Genomic DNA, 19484 nt, shown 5'->3' on the forward strand with positions numbered 1-19484 from the left:
TTTTGTCGGGGCTGAACGCAGCCCTGCTGTCAGACTCTCTAAAATGGAGTGACTCACAGGGTCGCAAGACGACGTAAAGTACATGCATCTGATGAGTTTTATCGAGTTGATGTCAATAGCGCGCGCTCTCTATAGGCATTTTAATATTTTGCCGCTATTTGAAAAAATCCAGTAAAATGCGCAGGCGCGTTTGTTGACCCCAGAGGATTAACTTTAGCCTAACCATAAATTGTGATTATATATATGATCACTCACATCAAGATGCCGCTGCAGTGGTGGAGTCCTCGCAGGAGGAGCAGCGTTTGGCACTGCGTCGCTTTTCAGCGCGAGCTGTGTGGAGAAGCCCATTTCCACCTCTATTGCGTTGGAAAAGCAATTCCGCGTAAAATGCAGGTTTCACACTCACGGTCTTCCAGGCCAAGTGCATGCAACCACTGGCGCCTAAGCTATGCAGTCCAGCAGTGCTGTTGCCACTAGCAACACTACACCTACTACCACTGTACTAAATACAGATAAATCTACGCTAGCTCATCCAAGGGCGTGGTGAGCTCGTACCAAGGGAGGGCGTGGTGAGCTGGAACCTGCCTACGTCACGCAGTACCGCTTACGTCACGCAGTACCGCAACATCCAATAGGAAAATTCAACTGCAGTAGCCACCGTTCAACCTTAAGAGGGCAGCACTCAGACGTTTTTACACCATATATTGTAGAATTAAAACACTTTATACCCAAATGTTAAAAAAGTTACTCGAATCAATGAACAGCACTAATAAAGCCCCTTTCTTACAGATCATTAACTAAAAAAAGTTGGTTTAGGGTTTAGTTACCCTTTAAAAAACACCGCTAAATCTGATGCTGTAAAAATACGTTTAACTTACCAACCAGATGTCGCAGACAAAACAAAACAATTATTTTTTAATATATAAAGATAAAAACACTCCACAAAACTGATTCAATTCCACAGCCTTTATTTTGTGGAAAGAAGAAAAAAAATCTAAGTTTGAAAATTTTTTCATTGTATTCAATAAGAGTTTGTCATCTGACTTGGTGAGGACAGGGCACATTCAATTAAAGTACTCACCATAAGCAGTGACATTGAAAAACGCTGTACTGTGCCTGAAAGGGATGTATATGATGTATAGTTGATAAAGTCCAGAGTCTGTGGTTCTGATGTTCCTGATGGTCAGAGATCCAGTTTGATTGTCCATCTGTATTCTGTCTTTAAACTGTTCATAATGATAGATAATTCCAGTAAACCAATCGGCTATAAGAATACTGTCAGGTCCAAACCTCCACTCTATATGTTGTATATTTCTGTGTATATCAGTAACATTAGTGTGTAGCATGATAGAATCTCCCTCCAACACAGATAATCTCATCATTCCTGTATCAGAATCATACCAAGAAAACAAGATTAAATAACAGTTCATGTAAATCCTCTCACTGTACAAAACCTGTAAATCTGTGTTAGCGCGAAATGTCGGAATGCTGCTTACAATTAAAAAAAAATCTGTTTAAGATGGATTTTCGGTTGTTATGCAGACAGAAACACAAGGAATATAAGGGAACCGATTGTTTTTAAAAGATTAGTCATAACTAGTTGCGTTAATTATGCTGTCCATCATTCTGAAGAAAAGAAAAAAACAAGAAAGATAATAATTACATCCATAGCGGATCAAATTTCAATTTTATAAACTTTCTTTAATAATTGATTGTACGTGTTATTCATGAAGAAAACAGTAGATGGCACTGTAATCATATGTTACAGATGCTGTGCAAGAGACAGAACTCAACTTCATTTTTGTCACTTTGGCCCCAACTTCCTGTAGAGCTGATAAAACATCTACTGCACTTGGATTGATTCATATTCTTTTATTTTTCATTATCACACTGATACAGATTCTTTATAAATAGTTTATTTATAGCATTTGAGATTGTAAAATGACCTCCAGGAAACCCTTCAACAATCTACTGGGATTCAAACAAACAACCTTCAGTTCCTGATGCTCAGTTTCATTCAACTCTGACTGAACAAGCAAATTATACACAAGAATTTTTAATATTGTTCAACGTCATGCTTTAGATTTTAACTGTCTTTGAAGAAGAGAGAAGTGCAAAGCAATATTCTTTATTTGAAAAAATAAATCTTCTGTGCAAAAGCTTATTAAGACTTCGGCATCTAACAGGGTTCCCGCTCTTTTTGACCAATGGATTTCCAGGACTTTTCTTGTTATTCACTGGATAAGGATCCTTTTGATTCTGAATCATTTAGACCATTTTGTGATTCACTGAAAAAATTCCTAATATTTAAGGTTTTGTGTGACTGGGAATCCTGACATATTGCACAGATGTGAAAACATATGGATCATTATTCAGGGACTGACTGGGATGTTCTCCGCCTCTTTTCAGCTCTAGATGTGATGTCATAAACCACTATGGCAACAGTGGCCACGCCCACCACAGCAGAGACGACCAATCGAATCACAGCTTCAGTGAAACTGTAACAGTGGACAATGTCTGGAGACAGAAGAAGAGGTTTTATTGAGAACCTGCACTTTAAGATAAAACACACAATCAGCATTGCAACAGAACTATGATTTACCTGGATGTGTCCGACAGTGTTCAGTGTCCAGATGTTGAGTCTGGTCAATGAATGAATTGTTGATCACACAGCTGTAAGTGTTGTTATCCTGATATTCCACCTCCAGATGTAGAGAGACGCTGCTGATGACATCAGACACACTGATGCTGGACAATAAACTGATTTCTTTGTACCAGGAGAGAGTCACATGACTCACATTCAACACTGAACACAGCAGTGAACATCTGGACACTGATGATGATGATCCTGATGATGATGAAGAACATGAAGAATCTCTGGTGATGACTGGAATAGGAAGACGAGCTGGAAAACATGAGAGAATAATGTAAAACAAATTACTATTTACTATAGAAATATTCTGGGATAAATTCATTCATTTAAGCTCTATCAACATGATCCTTGGCCTGCTGTCAATTAATATTGTTTTTGGATATTTTGACATATATAAAAGTTTTCAAATGATTGATTGTTTAAATATGGTGAGGAAAGAACACATTCAATTCTACTCACTGTAGACAGTAACATTGAATGATTCTCTTAAGAACGGAGAGCGCACTTGATAAACTCCAGAGTCTGTGGTTCTGATGTTGCTGATGGTCAGAGATCCAGTTTGATTGTTGATCTGTAATCTGTCTCTGAATATTTGATCATTATAATATATAATTTCACCTGCCATCACATCAAGCATCATGACTCTAACTATACGAGTATCTTCAGCTTCAAAACTCCAATCTATATAACGTTTATAACGTACTGGTATATCACTAACATCAGTGTGAAGAGTGACAGAATCTCCCTCCATCACTGTCACTATCTTCACTCCATCTGTATCAGAACCAAACACACATAGATAATCAGATTAAATACCAGTTCATGTAAATCCTCTCACTGTACTAAACCTGTAGTCATAAATCATGTTTAACTCACCAACCAGAAGCCAGAAACAGAAGAAAATGAATATGCAAAACATTTCTTCAAAAGAATGAGATAAAAACATTCCACAAATGAAGAAACGCAAAATAAATGTGTTATTGATCTCAAATAAAGTCTGCTGATCGTTTTGGTATCTTATATTGAGTCTAATGAGGAACTTTTCTGTCAGTAAGAATGTCTCCTTCAGTCTTCACGCCTCTATAAATGGTTAGATGTACCGCCTGTTCCTCAATCTCTCAGTCATGTGTTACAGTCCAGCACAAATTCATTTTTGACCTATTATTTACAGGATTTATTTAAACAACTATTTATTTATTCATTTGCACATCTAAATATTACATTTAAGTTGTGTTTGGCTCCAAAATGATTAGTCACATGACATTTATACTGCAGGTGATTGGCTATAAAACCTGACAGCAAAACTGAGAGTAAAGACTGAAAGAAGAAAGCATGCATGCCGTGAACTTCTTCTATTGAGCTGAATGAACAGCTAGCTTTCTCAATATAGACCTCTTTGGATGATATAGTCTCTGTTTCACAGAAAGGCTGTTTTGTAAGTCAAATGTGAGGTTCAAATGAGCTGAAAAGCAGTTCAACACTCATAAACACACTCACACGTAGCCTATAGCTTGTGCATTTAAGGAAGTGACTTTCACGCATTTATGTCTGCTGCTCATCATCTGTGTCGCTGCCGCCAGCATTTTTAGACTTCTCACTTTCTAAAATTTTTCTAAATGGCCATTTCTGCATATCTTTTTTCAGCACAATGTAAAGGTAGGCCTATACCCAGTAGAGCTGCACGACTGACAATGATTCGCCTGTATTAAACCTTTGACAAAATCATTCCGGGTCATTCAAATCTGTGTTGGCGCAAAATGTCGGAATGCTGCTTACAATTACTTTAAAAAAAAATCTGTTTAAGATGGATTTTCAGTTGTTATGCAGACAGAAACACAAGGAATATAAGGGAACCGATTGTTTTTAAAAGATTAGTCATAACTAGTTGCGTTAATTATGCTGTCCATCATTCTGAAGAAAAGAAAAAAACAAGAAAGATAATAATTACATCCATAGCGGATCAAATTTCAATTTTATAAACTTTCTTTAATAATTGATTGTACGTGTTATTCATGAAGAAAACAGTAGATGGCACTGTAATCATATTACAGATGCTGTGCAAGAGACAGAACTAAACTTCATTTTTCAGCTGTTTTTCGAAAATTGTGAGGGATTCGGCTGTCCGGATGGGTAGATCATTTAACCAGCGAGGAACAGTTAACGAAAACGTTCTCGAGAGTGATTTTGTGCCTCTCTCTGATGGAACTATGAGGCGCGCTCACTTACCGACCGCAGGCTTCTGGAGGGGATGTAGACACGTAAAAGATAGCAGAGTTAGGAGGGTACAGAGCCAATGGCTTTTCTTTAGGCAAGCACCAATGTCTTGAACTTCGTGCGAGCCGCAACCGGAAGCCAGTGCAGAGAGATAAACAGAGGCGTGACTTGGGCTCATTTAAGACAAGACGTGCTGCTGCATTTTGAATCATGTGGAAAGGTTTGATTGCACATTTTGGAAGTCCACATGTTGGACGGTAAAATGGTACTGTACTGAAGACGTGGCCGGGAAGATGAGAAGCTCTGTCTTAGCGAGGTTAGGTTGTAGGTGATGTTCTTTCATCCATGCCAAGATATCAGTCTGAGATCTGTGCAGCTACCATTGGATCATCTGGATGAAATGAGAAGTAGAGCTATGTAGCTAAGCATAATGGTAGGAGAAACCATGAGCCGTATAATGGGTGCCAGTGATGTAGCCTAGTGTATATGCAGAAGAGGAGGGGTCCAAGAAGTAATCCCTGAGGTACCCCAGTGATTTGGATACCTCCCCTCCCCAAGGAACCTAGAAGGACCTACAAGCTTTATAATTATAGCAAAGCAAAGCCTATATCACGCAAATGGTTAAATTTGAAAATACTGCAGGACAGTTCGCCACTTAAGCGCAAATTAACAGATAGCAAAATGCTTTTTCGTATATTGTAATTACAACTAAACGCAAAAAACATGCACAATCAGCATAAAAATAAACAAACAGCAAACTAATTAATCCTTCCTACTAGCAAATATTTTATCTTAACAACAGAAACAGAAATTGTCATTAAGCAAAATGCTTACATGCTCTTGCCGTATCCACTGACTACGGTAATCCTTTTCTCCTGATAATAGTAAATATTTACAGAAATCGCACAGACAAATTTTGCTTTCAGTTGAAATGTTATTGGTGAGTTTGTCATAAAGTAGGTGCAGGCTCTTGATAAAACCTCTTCTTCTGTCTTCAGACCGTGTCTACTGTTGCGGTTTCACTGAAGCTGTGATTCGATTGGTCGTCTCTGCTGTGGTGGGCGTGGCCACTGTTGCCATAGTTGTTTATGACATCACATCCAGAAGAGCTGAAAAGAAGCGGAGAACATCCCAGTCAGTCCTTGATTATTGATCCATATGTTTTCACATCTGTGCAATATGTCAGGATTCCCAGTCACAGAAAACCTTGATATAATAAGAGTTTTTATTTTATTTTATTTTTTACAATTTTCAGTGAATCACAAAATGGTCTAAATGATCCAGAATCAAAATGATCCTTATCCAGTGAATAACAAGAAAAGTCCTGGAAATCCATTGGTCAAAAAGAGCGGGAACCCTGTTAGATGCCGAAGTCTTAATAAGCTTTTGCACAGAATATTGTGATTTCTTTTTTCAAATAAAGAATATTACTTTGCACTTCTCTCTTCTTCAAAGACAGTTAAAATCTAAAGCATGACGTTGAACAATATAAAAAATTATTGTGTATAACTTGTCAGAGCTGAATGGATCCAGTTTAAACTGAGCATCAGGAACTGAAGGTTGTTTGTTTGAATCCCAGTAGATTTGAAGGGTTTCCTGGAGGTCATTTTACAATCTCAAATGCTATAAATAAACTATTTATAAAGAATCTGTATCAGTGTGATAATGCAAAATAAAAGAATATGAATCAATCCAAGAGCAGTAGACGTTTTATCAGCTCTACAGGAAGTTGGGGCCAAAGTGACAAAACTCATCTCTTCCATGAGCACTTAACTGCAGAAACTCCATTCTTTCACCATTCCTTTGTCTATGCTCTCATTATTACTTAATCGCTTCCTGTTCTAGCTTGTACTATTTTGAACGATGACTGAAACTTTGTATTACTGACACTTCTTATGCTTTGGCCGCCTTATGATGAATCACTTGTTGTATTCCTCAAGTCTAAGTAGCTTTGGATAAAAGCGTCTGCTAAATTAATGTTTTAAAAAGTCACCGCTGCTGACGTACCTGGACATGGCTGACAGAGTTGTGTGATGTCCAGATGTTTGGTCCGGTTGCTGATGGGATTGTTGATCACACAACTGTAAGTGTTGTTATCCTGATATTCCACCTCCAGAGGTAGAGTGATGTTGTTGAGATCAGGCACACTGATGCTGGACAATAAACTGATTCCTTTGTACCAGGAGAGAGTCACATGACTCACATTCAACACTGAACACACCAGTGAACAATTCTGACTTGATGATGATGATGATGAACATGTAGGATTTGCGATGACAGGAATGGGAAGGACACCTGGAAACATGAGAGAATAATGTGAATTAATTTGATAGTATTATTGTGACTTAAAATTAAATCCACACACTTACCATAGACAGTAAAGTTAAATAATACTGCCAGTGACTTTTTAAGTCTGATGATCCGTAGGTCATACAATCCAGAGTCCGTGGTTGAGATGTTCCTGATAGCCAGAGATCCAGTTTGATTGTCAATCCATAATCTGTCTCTGAATATCTCATCATGATAATATCTTATCTCAGGTGTCCCCTTATCAAAACGAATGTCCACAAGAGTGTCTTTAGGATCAAAACACCACTGTATATAACGTATATCATGTGTGTGTGCAATGCTAACATCAGTGTGTAGAGTGACAGAATCTCCCTCAGTCGCTGACACTGACGTCATTTCATCTACAAAACACAGATAAGAAGTTTAAAAAACACCACTAAATCTGATGCTGTAAAAATACGTTTAACTTACCAACCAGATGTCGCAGACAAAACAAAACAATTATTTTTTAATATATAAAGATAAAAACACTCCACAAAACTGATCAAATTCCAGCCTTTATTTTGTGGAAAGAAGAAAAAAAAATCTATATGAAGTTTGAAATAATTTTCATTGTATTCAATAAGAGTTTGTCATCTGACTTGGTGAGGACAGGGCACATTAAATTAAAGTACTCACCATAAGCAGTGACATTGAAAAACGCTGTACTGTGCCTGAAAGGGGTGTATAATGTCTAGTTGATAAAGTCCAGAGTCTGTGGTTCTGATGTTCCTGATGGTCAGAGATCCAGTTTGATTGTCCATCTGTATTCTGTCTTTAAACATCTGTTCATAATGATAGATAATTTCAGTAAACCAATCAGCTATAAGAATACTGTCAGGTCCAAACCTCCACTCTATATGGTGTATATTTCTGTGTATATCAGTAACATTAGTGTGTAGCATGATAGAATCTCCCTCCGTCACAGATACTCTCATCATTCCATCTGTATCAGAATCACACCAAGATAACAAGATTAAATACCAATTCATGTAAATCCTCTCACTGTACAAAACCTTAAGTCATAAATCATGTTTAACTCACCAACCAGAAGCCAGAAACAGAAGAAAATGAATGTGCAAAACATTTCTTCAAAAGTAAGATTAAAACACTCCACAAATCTGAAGAGAGCAACAGAAATGTGTTGTTAATCTCAAATAAGGCCTGCTGATAGTTTTAGTATATTAAACTGTAGTGAGTCTAATGAGGAACTTTTCTGTCAGTAAGAATGTCTCCTTCACTCTTCACACTCTATAAATGGATGTACCGCCTGTTCCTCAATCTCTGAGTCATGTGTTACAGCCCATACAGCACAACTTAATTTTTGGCCTATTATTGATTTATTTAAACAACTATTTATTTATTCATTTGCACATCTAAATATTACATTTAAGTTGTGTTTGGCTCCAAAATGATTAGTCACATGACATTTATACTGCAGGTGATCGCTGTCGCCATCATTTTTAGACTTCTCACTTTCTAAATTTGTTCTAAAGGGCCATTTCTGCATATCTTTTTTAGCACAATATAGAGGTATACCCAGTAGAGCTGCACGATTGTCAATGATTCGCCTATATTAAACCTTTAAGAAAATCATTCCGGGTCATTCAAATCTGTGTTGGCGCGAAATGTCGGAATGCTGCTTATAATTAGGCCTATTTTTTTTTTTTTTTTTTAATCTGTTTAAGATGGATTTTCGGTTGTTATACAGACAGAAACGTAAGGAATATAAGGGAACCGATTGTTTTTAAAAGATTAGTCATAACTAGTTGCGTTAATTATTCCAGATGCTGTCCATCATTCTGAAGGAAAAAAAAACAAGATAATAATTACATCCATAGCGGATCAAATGTCACTTTAATAATCTTTTTTTAATAATTGATTGTACGTGTTATTCATAAAGAAAACAGTAGATGGCACTGTAATCAGATGCTGTGCAAGAGCCAGAACTCAACTTCATTTTTGTCACTTTGGCCCCAACTTCCTGTAGAGCTGATAAAACGTCTACTGCACTTGGATTGATTCATATACTTTTATTTTTCATTATCACACTGATACAGATTATTTTTATATAGTTTATTTATAGCATTTGAGATTGTAAAATGACCTCCAGGAAACCCTTCAAATCTACTGGGATTCAAACAAACAACCTTCAGTTCCTGAAGCTCAGTTCAAACTGGATCCATTCAACTCTGACAACTTATACACAATAAATTTTAATATTGTTCAACGTCATGCTTTAGATTTTAACTGTCTTTGAAGAAGAGAGAAGTGCAAAGCAATATTCTTTATTTAAAAAAGAAATCACAATATTCTGTGCAAAAGCTTATTAAGACTTCGGCATCTAACAGGGTTCCCGCTCTTTTTGACCAATGGATTTCCAGGACTTTTCTTGTTATTCACTGGATAAGGATCATTTTGATTCTGAATCATTTAGACCATTTTGTGATTCATTGAAAATGGTAAAAATCCCTAATATTTCAGGGACTGGCTGGGATGTTCTCCGCTTCTTTTCAGCTCTTCTGGATGTGATGTCATAAACCACTATGGCAACAGTGGCCACGCCCACCACAGCAGAGACGACCAATCGAATCACAGCTTCAGTGAAACTGTAACAGTGGACGATGTCTGGAGACAGAAGAAGAGGTTTTATTGAGAACCTGCACTTTAAGATAAAACACACAATCAGCATTGCAACAGAACTATGATTTACCTGGATGTGTCCGACAGAGTTCAGTGTCCAGATGTTGAGTCTGGTCAATGAATGAATTGTTGATCACACAGCTGTAAGTGTTGTTATCCTGATATTCCACCTCCAGATGTAGAGAGACGCTGCTGATGACATCAGACACACTGATGCTGGACAATAAACTGATTCCTTTGTACCAGGAGAGAGTCACATGACTCACATTCAACACTGAACACACCAGTGAACATCTGGACACTGATGATGATGATCCTGATGATGACGAAGAACATGAAGAATCTCTGGTGATGACTGGAATAGGAAGATGAGCTGGAAAACATGAGAGAATAATGTAAAACAAATTACTATAGAAATATTCTGGGATAAATTAATTAATTTAAGCTCTATCAACATGATCCTTGGCCTGCTGTCAATTAATATTGTTTTTTAATATTTTGACATATATAAAAGTTTTCAAATGATTGATTGTTTAAATATGGTGAGGAAAGAACACATTAAATTCAACTCACTGTAGACAGTAACATTGAATGATTCTCTTGAGACTCGAGAGTGCACTTGATAAAGTCCAGAGTCTGTGGTTCTGATGTTGCTGATGGTCAGAGATCCAGTTTGATTGTTGATCTGTAGTCTGTCTCTGAATATGTCATCATCATATATAATTTCACCTGCCATCACATCAAGACTCATGACTCTAACTATACGAGTATCTTCAGCTTCAAAACTCCAATCTATATAACGTTTATAATGTATTGGTATATCACTATCATCAGTGTGAAGAGTGACAGAATCTCCCTCCATCACTGTCACTATCTTCACTCCATCTGTATCAGAACCAAACACACATAGATAATCAGATTAAATAACAGTTCATGTAAATCCTCTCACTGTACTAAACCTGAAGTCATAAATCATGTTTAACTCACCAACCAGAAGCCAGAAACAGAAGAAAATGAATATGCAAAACATTTCTTCAAAAGTAGCCAATAAGATTTAAACACTCAACAAATATACAAAAACAGAGTTTCAGGTCTTCACGTCCCTATAAATGGTTTTATGTCTGTTCCTCAAACTGACTAGTCAAGTGATATCAAATTTCATCAGCTGGTGGTTTAGTGTCACAAAATTGCATAATAATTAAGTGTTCAGTCTTGAAGAAACTTCTCATTCTAAGCTTTCCCACGCCACCGCTGTTCCTTAAACTCTAAAACCAGTCACTTGTCACATTCCCTGAGAACACTCTAGCGGCACCACTTTTTTGTCAGGTTTATCTCCATTATTTTATTAGAAGAACGTTGCAACTTCATTTTGCAAAGCTTCCGATGTCAGACGCTTTCAGTTATTTATTTTAGCTTTACAAAAACAGTCCGCAATCTGAGAGCTTTCAAAAACAGCTTCGAAACCTTTGCGAATCATTTGTTTTCGAGCCAGTGATTCGGACCGGAGCGCGTATCAAACTGCCAAAAAAGGCTTTGCTGCGTCATGCTTAGAAATGTTTGATTATCTATAATAATATTTCATTGATGAACAAAACCCCACTAGCAGTTACACGCCTAAACATCAGATGGCGCAGATGAGTCAAGACTGTCAGAAGTAACAGCGGTCGAACAACAGATCGCTGAATACTAGATCATGCGGAATCTCTCTTGTTTACAAACATTCTGTATTAAACCATTTTAAAACGTTACCGAATAACGAACTGTCAACTCGCTGGATTTACAAACAGGTACTGTATACATTATGCCCACTACAATAACAACATAACATTTAAAAATATCAGATATCTTTTATTCTATAAAGTTCTAAAAACTTGTATTTTATCATGCTTTCATGTATGTTTTTTTTTTGGGTATTTTCAGGCATTTTAGCAGCTCAGGATGGCTTTGGTCCCCTATGATGAGAATGTACTGCCTGCTCTGTCAAAGCTTCACCAGACTTCTGCTGAATTTAATCTGGCCAATCACAGGATCCGACTCAGCCAGGACTGGAAGCGATTGGGGGTCGCTGCTGTGGTCTGGGACGCAGTAAGTTCAAAAATAGGTTGCAGTTTCGAATCCCAAGATTTGATCCATGAACTGTCTCAAGTGTTTATTTTCGTGATTCAGTAGTCCATCCCTGTTTATTTTCCAGGCTGTAGTGCTCTGCATGTTCCTGGAGATGGGAAACGTGGATCTGAAAGGAAAGAAGGCTATTGAGCTTGGAGCCGGCACAGGTTTGGTGGGCATTGTAGCTGCTCTGCTGGGTAAGAATGAACGATTGATTCTTTTCATGACTAAATTAACATTTTCTGGAATATTTTGGTCAGTACTATTCCATTCTTGCAGGAGCCCATGTGACGATTACAGACCGAGAACCTGCCTTGGAATTTCTGACTGCCAATGTGCGTGAAAACATTCCTCCCAGCCAGCAGGAGGCGGTACAGGTATCTGAACTTACCTGGGGTGAGAATCTAGATCTGTATCCCTCAGGCAGCTTTGATCTGATACTGGGAGCCGACATTGTTTACCTGGAGGAGACGTTTCCCGCTCTCCTGCAGACTCTTGAACACCTGAGCTCGGAGAACACGGTGGTGTTGTTGTCCTGTCGGATCCGATATGAGCGAGATGAGCGGTTCCTGAAGGAGCTACGGCAGAGGTTCTCTGTGCAGGAGGTTCATTATGACTCTCAAAGGGACATTCACATTTACAGAGCCGTGAAGAACAGGACCGAACTGTAAGAGCTGGTATTGAGGAAACTTTGGGTAGAGCTTCCTGTTTGTAATTCAAAGCATTTTAAGCTTTATGAAACATAATGAAGGGGATTAAATAACAATATTTAACTGGACCATGGTGATTTTTGCTTTATATGTTTGGCTTTATGCTGGTCACTTCTTAGGCAGCAGGTGGCGCTGCTATACAGGCCTGGAATAATAATCTGGCCTTGTGCTAAAATAGACACCTGTTTTGTCTTCAGCATCTCTTTCTATTTATTTTCACTTGATTTTTAAAAGTGAGTACTTTGATTGCGAATGAAATGGATAATAATAATAATTAACTATTGTTATTTTCTATATACAATCCAAAATATACCTATTATTATAACTAATATAATACAATTATTATCACTTAAATTAAAGTTATTTATTTTTATTAATAAGTTATTATTATTATTATTATTACAAAATATATCCATTATTTTAAAGTTAATATTATTTAAAACTATTATTAATTAAATATAATTAATATGATTGTTTAAAAATTATTTAAATAGAATTAATACTTATTATTATAGTATTATTATTATAACTATTATTGCTTTCTATATGCAATCCAAATATATTTATTATTATAATCAATATGTTTTGTTTATTATTATTTTAAAATAATAATAATATTAATTATTATTATTATTATTAACAATTTTTATGTTTTCTATTTACAATCCAAAATATATCCATTATTATTAAAGTTAATATTTTTTTTAAATCTGTTATTAACTGTATAGATTTAATATGATCTAAAATTATTATTTAAATAGAATTAATAATCAAATAAATAATAATAATTAATACAACTTTTATTGATTTCTATGCACAATCCTAAATATATTTATTATAATTAACTTTTATTATTTAATATTAATTGAATAATATATTTTTTATTATTCATTATTAAGTATAATAATTATTATTATTAACTACATTTATATTTATTTACATTTAAAGTTGCTTTTAACCGAAGCGATACCAGTGCCTTGAATTTGATGCGAGCGGCAATTGGCAACCAGTGCAATTTTATGAGGTGAGGTGTGATGTGTGCTCTCTTCGGCTCGTTAAAGACCACTCTTGCTGCAGCATTCTGGATCAGTTGCAGAGGTTTGAAAGTGCATGCTGGAAGGCCTGCCAAGAGAGCATTAAATTAGTCCAGTCTGGATAGAACAAGCGCTTGGACAAGGAGTTGTGTAGCATGCTCTGATAGGAAGGGCCTGATCCTCCTAATGTTGTATAAGACAAATCAGCAGGAACGGGCCGTTCTAGCAATGTGGTCTGTGAAGTCTAACTGGTCATCAATCACAACTCCAAGGTTCCTGGCTGACCTGGATGGAGTTATGGTTGATGAACCTAGCTGAATGGAGTAGTTGTGATGAAATGTTCGGTTGGCTGAGACCTCAAGCAGTTCTGTCTTCGCAAGGTTGAGTTGAAGGTGATGGTCCTTCATCCAGCAAGAAATGTTTGTCAGGCAGGATGACATGCGAGCAGCTTCCATTGGATCATCAGGCTGGAATGAGAGTTGTGTGTCATCAGCATAATAATGACAGGAAAAGCTGTGTTTCTGAATGACAGATCCTAGTGAAGACATGTAGATGGAGAAGAGAAGTGGTCCAAGCACTGAGCCCTGAGGCACCCCAGTAGTTAGACGTTGCGACGTAGACACCTCACCCCTCCGCAACACCCTGAAGGACCTACTTGAGAGGTAAGACTTCAAAAACGGGATTGTGGTTCCTGAGATGCCCTTCGCCATGAGGGTTGACAGGAGGATCTAGTGGTTATCTGTGTCAAAAGCAGCAGACAGATCCAGCAAGATGAGTACTGAGGTTTTGGAAGCTTCTCTTGCCAGTCTCAGAGCTTCAATAACCGAGAGCATGGCCGTCTCAGTTGAGTGGATGCTTTTGAAACCAGACTGGTTGTTGTCCAGGAGGTTGTTCTGTTCTGTGTAAGAAAGGTAGAGACTTGGTTGAACACGACTTGTTCAAGTTTAGCAATTAATAGAAGAAGGGACACCAGTGTTAGGGGGTAGCAGTTTAGGACCCAATTACCAGATGTTTGAAAGAAGACCCGGAGTCAGAATTATAATAAATTGAAGAAAAGTTTTACTGAAGATATTTGCAGTTTCATCAGCAGAAGTCAGCTTCAAGACTCACACAGGAGTTCGTAGGCCGCCCCGTTTACAGTTACAAAGATTATAACAATTATACCCTTCACCAAGGTCTAAGCTACGTCCTTGCTTCAGGTTTCTGATTGGCTAAGAAATAGATAAACATAGTAATTTTCCACACATATGCAGATAGACTGAAGCATATCTCCATCGATTATGCAGCTGACACTCGGACCCTAAAGTTAGGCACGTCGTGACCTTTCAAGTCGCAGATTTGGGTTGCTTGGCACCAACATGTCCAGAACAACAACTCAGTCAATCTCCAATAATGCCAGTGGTTCCTTAACCTGTAACCGTGAAGACTTAACACACACACACACCTACACACAGCTTTTCCAAGGTTGGATTTGGCCAGGCTCTAAGTATATACAGGAGAGTTTTCTCAAAACATCAAGATAATGCATTCTTTCTCTCAAGGAGAGCTACACTTTAGTCTAACTAAAGTAAGGTTTTAACAAAGAGATGGTCCCTTAAACTATAGACTTCATTGACCATAGTTGTCAGAGTGCCCTAGAAAAGCAGATGTATGTATTGACACATGTTGAAGACCTTTCTCAAACAAAACATCTTTCCATATTTCATTTCTTGAAGCCGGCTAAATGAGCAAGCACTGTTACTGCATTCAGATATCAAATACAGACATTAGAGAATACATGAAAAGAACATTTCAGTGATCACACTGGTAACTTATATAACAAAGGAAAATCTCACAAGCTTAGAGAAGTCATTCAACTCATGTGATATTTAGAAGGAAGAATATTGATTAATACCTTGATTATAATCACTCATTACATACGGTATACATTGAAGCAGAAGTGGATTCTGTAATGTTCTAGAAGTGCTGGTTTTAGAGTGGGTTTCTTAAGCAGTGGGATTATCCGAGCCTGTTTGAATACTGTGGGAAAGTGTTGAGGATATGAGTTAGTGCTGGAACAACTGATGAAGCAAAGGCTTAAAGGAGATGAGTGGAATAGGATCAAGCGGACAGGAAGTAGGGTGACAGGAAAGGATGATAACTATTGTAATGTTTTCCATATACAATATCCAAAACATATCCATTATAATTATTATTACTAATATTATTATCATCATTATTAACTTGTTTTTTTTTTTTTACTAAATACAATCCATATATATATATATGTATGTATGTGTATATATATATATATATATATATATATAATTTGTTATGATGTTTTAGGACGTAGAAAGCCAAACCCGGTTTTATGTTAGCTATGTTTTTGATGCATTAAACCTCAGATACTTATCATCAAACTGACCCTTATCTTGGATGAACATGTGTCCAGTTTTATAACAGATAACCCACATCCTGTCAAGCGAATCCAAAACTCCAGCAAAGACTTTCCCAGTCTTCAGGCTCTGAGATATTTCAAATGTTTCAATAATCTGAGAATTTGAAAAAGATTTCTCTGCAATTGCAGGTTTCTTTTATATTTCCGATGGAGACTCGTAAATGCATTATTATTGCGTCATGGAATAATGATGTTTTCTTATAAACGAGTTATCACTGGACGCAAAGCGCTGTGACATCATCCCTGATGCCGCTACAAGGTCGTTAACGCACATCACCTGTTAAAAGCGACACAATTTTGTACGTGCCACACATGTAAGAGATGTTTTAATGCGCCGAGGCCCATGCTGCATTAGGCCGGATCGAATTTAAGTGAGTGTGTGTGTATTTGTTTGCAGAGGAAGTCCGCTTTGTGGCAGATGATACCGTTCCACCTGAGCGCAGTCAATAAAGAAGACACTGATATTTGTTGAGCTTTTAACAGGCTTTTAAACCCTTGTTGTCTGCTGTTAAATGATTTCTGAAGATCTGCTGATAGGAGAGAAATACTTTGAAGTTTCCTCCAGTTTTCTAAGTCGCAAATGTGAAATATTTTGTAAAATGTCATAATTAGCTTTTTTTCCAAATCACTGCCACAAATTTAAAGATCTACTTCCGAGAATGGTTGTAAACAGGCTAAAAATGTCCCACAGCCTTTTACTGTTTCCATCTGTTTTCTGTGACGTATCTTGTCGGCTCCTTTATAGCAGGAGTCAGTGGCATCAGAAGGTTTAGCCCTGATTGGTCAACTGAAGTCATGCTGGTTCTGAGAATTGCTAATGCAAAATTAGCATCGTAATTACAGTAAGTGTCTGTCTCGAACACATGGACGTGACCTTTCACTCCTATACGATAAAAACCTTTTGTGAAATCTGTCGTGTTTTATAGCCCTTGACAGTGGAAAAGAGCACATTGCCCTTAGTAATCCTATGTTATCTTCAATGTTATATTATCTTGAATTTGAAACTGGAAATGGTTTCATCGGTTTGATTTCAACCCTTGATAAATGTTTAAGTCACTAATTTTAGTTGCAGTCGTAATGATTTATTCCATCGAAAACAATCTCATGAGAAAACCCACTTCTTGACACTTCTTAATTTTTATGGAATATTCCGGTTTATTAATAAATCATTAATAAAATTCATGTGCCCTCTTAATCTTTAATCAAAATAACTTCCTCTCCTTCTTGAAGTGACATCTCTGTTGACACGTTTACTGGCGCAAGGGCGGGGCAACCTGTCACTCACATGAAATCGACCAATAGCAAACCACAATCAATTCCCCATGGACAAAATCAAGCCCCGCCCTACATTTTTTCTTGTTCGCGAAGTGGCTTCACTCAGATATACGTCACAATAGGGAAGAAAAGACTTTCGCAACTTCTGTTTCATGCAAACTAGGCTATTTTACAATGTGGCGATTTCGTATAAATTTGCACAGTTATTTGGACGAAAACGTACTTGTTTTAGAAAAAAGTAAGCATGAAGCTCCACCCCTAAAGCTAACTATCAGCGGGGCATAAGCAGATCATATGAAAATGTATTGAATGGGATCGTACAAATTCATACAAATTAGTCACCAAATCAAAAAAGATGGCAAGATAGACAAGTGAGACTGCAAGAAAAAACGTTCAGAGAACATAATGTTTTCATAACCAAATGGGAACATTAGCGAAACATTCTTAGAACATATTTTTGTTTGCTGGGAAGCCTCTTTGAATTAAAGAATCTGTCAAAAGCATAATGCAAATGTTTCTGTATATAAGCTCTTTAGATACAAAAAATTGCCAGGAAATTCCTGTCTCTGAATTTCCCTGCACCTCCCTCCGGCTAGTTGTCCAACAGTTGTTCTGTGGCTTTAAATGAAGTGGCAACAATGTAAACAGCCATTGACTCTCGACAAACCACAACTACACAGTGCACGACTGCAATCCAGCATTGAGCACCACACCCAAAGGAAGCATATGCTTAGACACCAAAATAAATAAATACACTCTCTGACACTCTTTCAAAGAACACAGAAACGACCGCGGAATGGAAAATCAGTGCAGTACATCATGCTTAATGCCAAAAATAAGTGTTAGTCATATTTCTGAATCATAATATTTGGAAATAAATGTCTAATGTGGGAGGAAGTCCATTTTGACTTAAACTGTTTATAAAAAGTAGAAACATATGTGAGATCTAATTTCCAGTGTGGCCTACATGATTTTAAGAATTGCTTTTAAAGATTTAATGAGTTAAATTATGTTCAGATGTTTTTGGTGTAGTATTTGTGTTATCAAATCCTTAAATTGAATCGGGGAGTTAGATTTCATCATGGGGCATGTGGACGGCAGGTCTAACACACGCTTCATTTCCTTTCAAACAACTCGAGGGGGAAGTGTGCCTATGTCACCTCTCATATTATTTATTATTTGCTTTATCAATGACCATCATAAATGTAATGGTCTAAGTGTGCAAATATGGGCCCTGCTGTAAATCTGTCAGAAAACAGGCCTTTACAGTAGCCTATGTGCGAGGGAATGCCGGCTTTCTATAAGGTTACATATGGTTTATGGAGAAAATTATGCTATTTTTAGGTTTAAAAAAAAGTTATGCTAATGTATTCCCATCTGTGCTGATAGTTTATGAAATATTGTGTGAAATGTCATTGCCTATGGCCTCATTTTTATTCATTGCATTATCAAACATTGCTAATTACTATGCTTAACATAACATAATGTAAATGTCAGTGCTTCGATGGATAAACTAATTATATATTAATTTACGAAGCAGGGAAGTCCGATTCATTTAGCGAATCGTTTCGTTTGAGCGGTTTTCAATTAGCCTAATCGAATCAGAAGATCGATTCATGAGCCAGTCATTACTTAAATTATGAGTAGCCTAGTCTCTAATTTTACGTTTGTAAAATAATAGTTAATAGTTGTTAGTAGAACATTTTTATAACAAACAAGTAACACACAGTTACCAGTTGGTAAAGCAGCTTTTTTGGTCCTTGGTAGGCTAACTGGTCAATGATATAACCTAGCTCGAGGTTATGTAGCCTACCAAAACACAACTACACTTGAAAATTGAATAGCAGGGAATAGTATTTCGAACATAATACGACTGTTAATTATTAAACACATTAATTTTATCCAGTATTTTGTATGATCTTTTCGACCGAGTGATTAATGGTCATTAATGTGAATCGTTTCAAAAGAATGATTCATGAATTGTGAATCACTGATGAATATAGCATACGCTTCATCCTCACATGGTTCATCTAATCATGCAAATATAGAACATTTAAAAAAAAAACACATGTAAAACGATCTGT

General features: G+C 36.9%; 4 protein-coding genes across 6 annotated transcripts; 1 reads left to right on the forward strand and 3 right to left on the reverse strand.

Moving 5' to 3' along the window:
- Positions 1-1857: 1857 nt before the first annotated feature.
- On the reverse strand, positions 1858-5842 carry LOC311084584 (uncharacterized protein). Of its 3 annotated transcripts, XM_084116732.1 has the most exons (5): positions 5702-5842; positions 4880-5258; positions 3113-3427; positions 2603-2905; positions 1858-2517 (listed from the first exon to the last, which is right to left on the reverse strand). In XM_084116732.1, the coding sequence occupies exons 2-5, from the start codon at positions 5043-5045 to the stop codon at positions 2369-2371; spliced, it is 933 nt and encodes a 310-aa protein (XP_083972858.1). In that variant the 5' UTR covers positions 5046-5258; positions 5702-5842; the 3' UTR covers positions 1858-2368. The 3 variants fall into 3 exon arrangements, with proteins under 3 accessions (XP_083972858.1, XP_083972860.1, XP_083972859.1); XM_084116734.1 differs by lacking the exon at positions 5702-5842 and having other exon boundaries at positions 3113-3237; positions 4880-5230; XM_084116733.1 differs by lacking the exons at positions 4880-5258; positions 5702-5842 and adding an exon at positions 3530-3736.
- Positions 5843-5844: 2 nt separating this feature from the next.
- On the reverse strand, positions 5845-7975 carry LOC311084587 (CD48 antigen-like). Its single transcript, XM_084116737.1, has 4 exons — positions 7835-7975; positions 7237-7557; positions 6875-7162; positions 5845-5976 (listed from the first exon to the last, which is right to left on the reverse strand). Exons 2-4 carry the CDS (start codon positions 7550-7552, stop codon positions 5954-5956), a joined length of 627 nt encoding a protein of 208 aa, XP_083972863.1. The 5' UTR covers positions 7553-7557; positions 7835-7975; the 3' UTR covers positions 5845-5953.
- Positions 7976-9213: 1238 nt separating this feature from the next.
- On the reverse strand, positions 9214-10985 carry LOC311084585 (uncharacterized protein). Its single transcript, XM_084116735.1, has 4 exons — positions 10826-10985; positions 10412-10723; positions 9909-10211; positions 9214-9823 (listed from the first exon to the last, which is right to left on the reverse strand). Exons 1-4 carry the CDS (start codon positions 10866-10868, stop codon positions 9609-9611), a joined length of 873 nt encoding a protein of 290 aa, XP_083972861.1. The 5' UTR covers positions 10869-10985; the 3' UTR covers positions 9214-9608.
- A 503-nt stretch (positions 10986-11488) lies between these two features.
- mettl21a (methyltransferase 21A, HSPA lysine) lies at positions 11489-12722 on the forward strand. Its single transcript, XM_084116736.1, has 4 exons — positions 11489-11625; positions 11759-11923; positions 12030-12141; positions 12224-12722. The coding sequence occupies exons 2-4, from the start codon at positions 11777-11779 to the stop codon at positions 12613-12615; spliced, it is 651 nt and encodes a 216-aa protein (XP_083972862.1). The 5' UTR covers positions 11489-11625; positions 11759-11776; the 3' UTR covers positions 12616-12722.
- Positions 12723-19484: the final 6762 nt, after the last annotated feature.

Source organism: Abramis brama (genome assembly GCF_963993115.1).
Source record: "Abramis brama genome assembly, chromosome: 6".
NCBI classification, from domain to species: Eukaryota; Metazoa; Chordata; class Actinopteri; order Cypriniformes; family Leuciscidae; genus Abramis; species Abramis brama.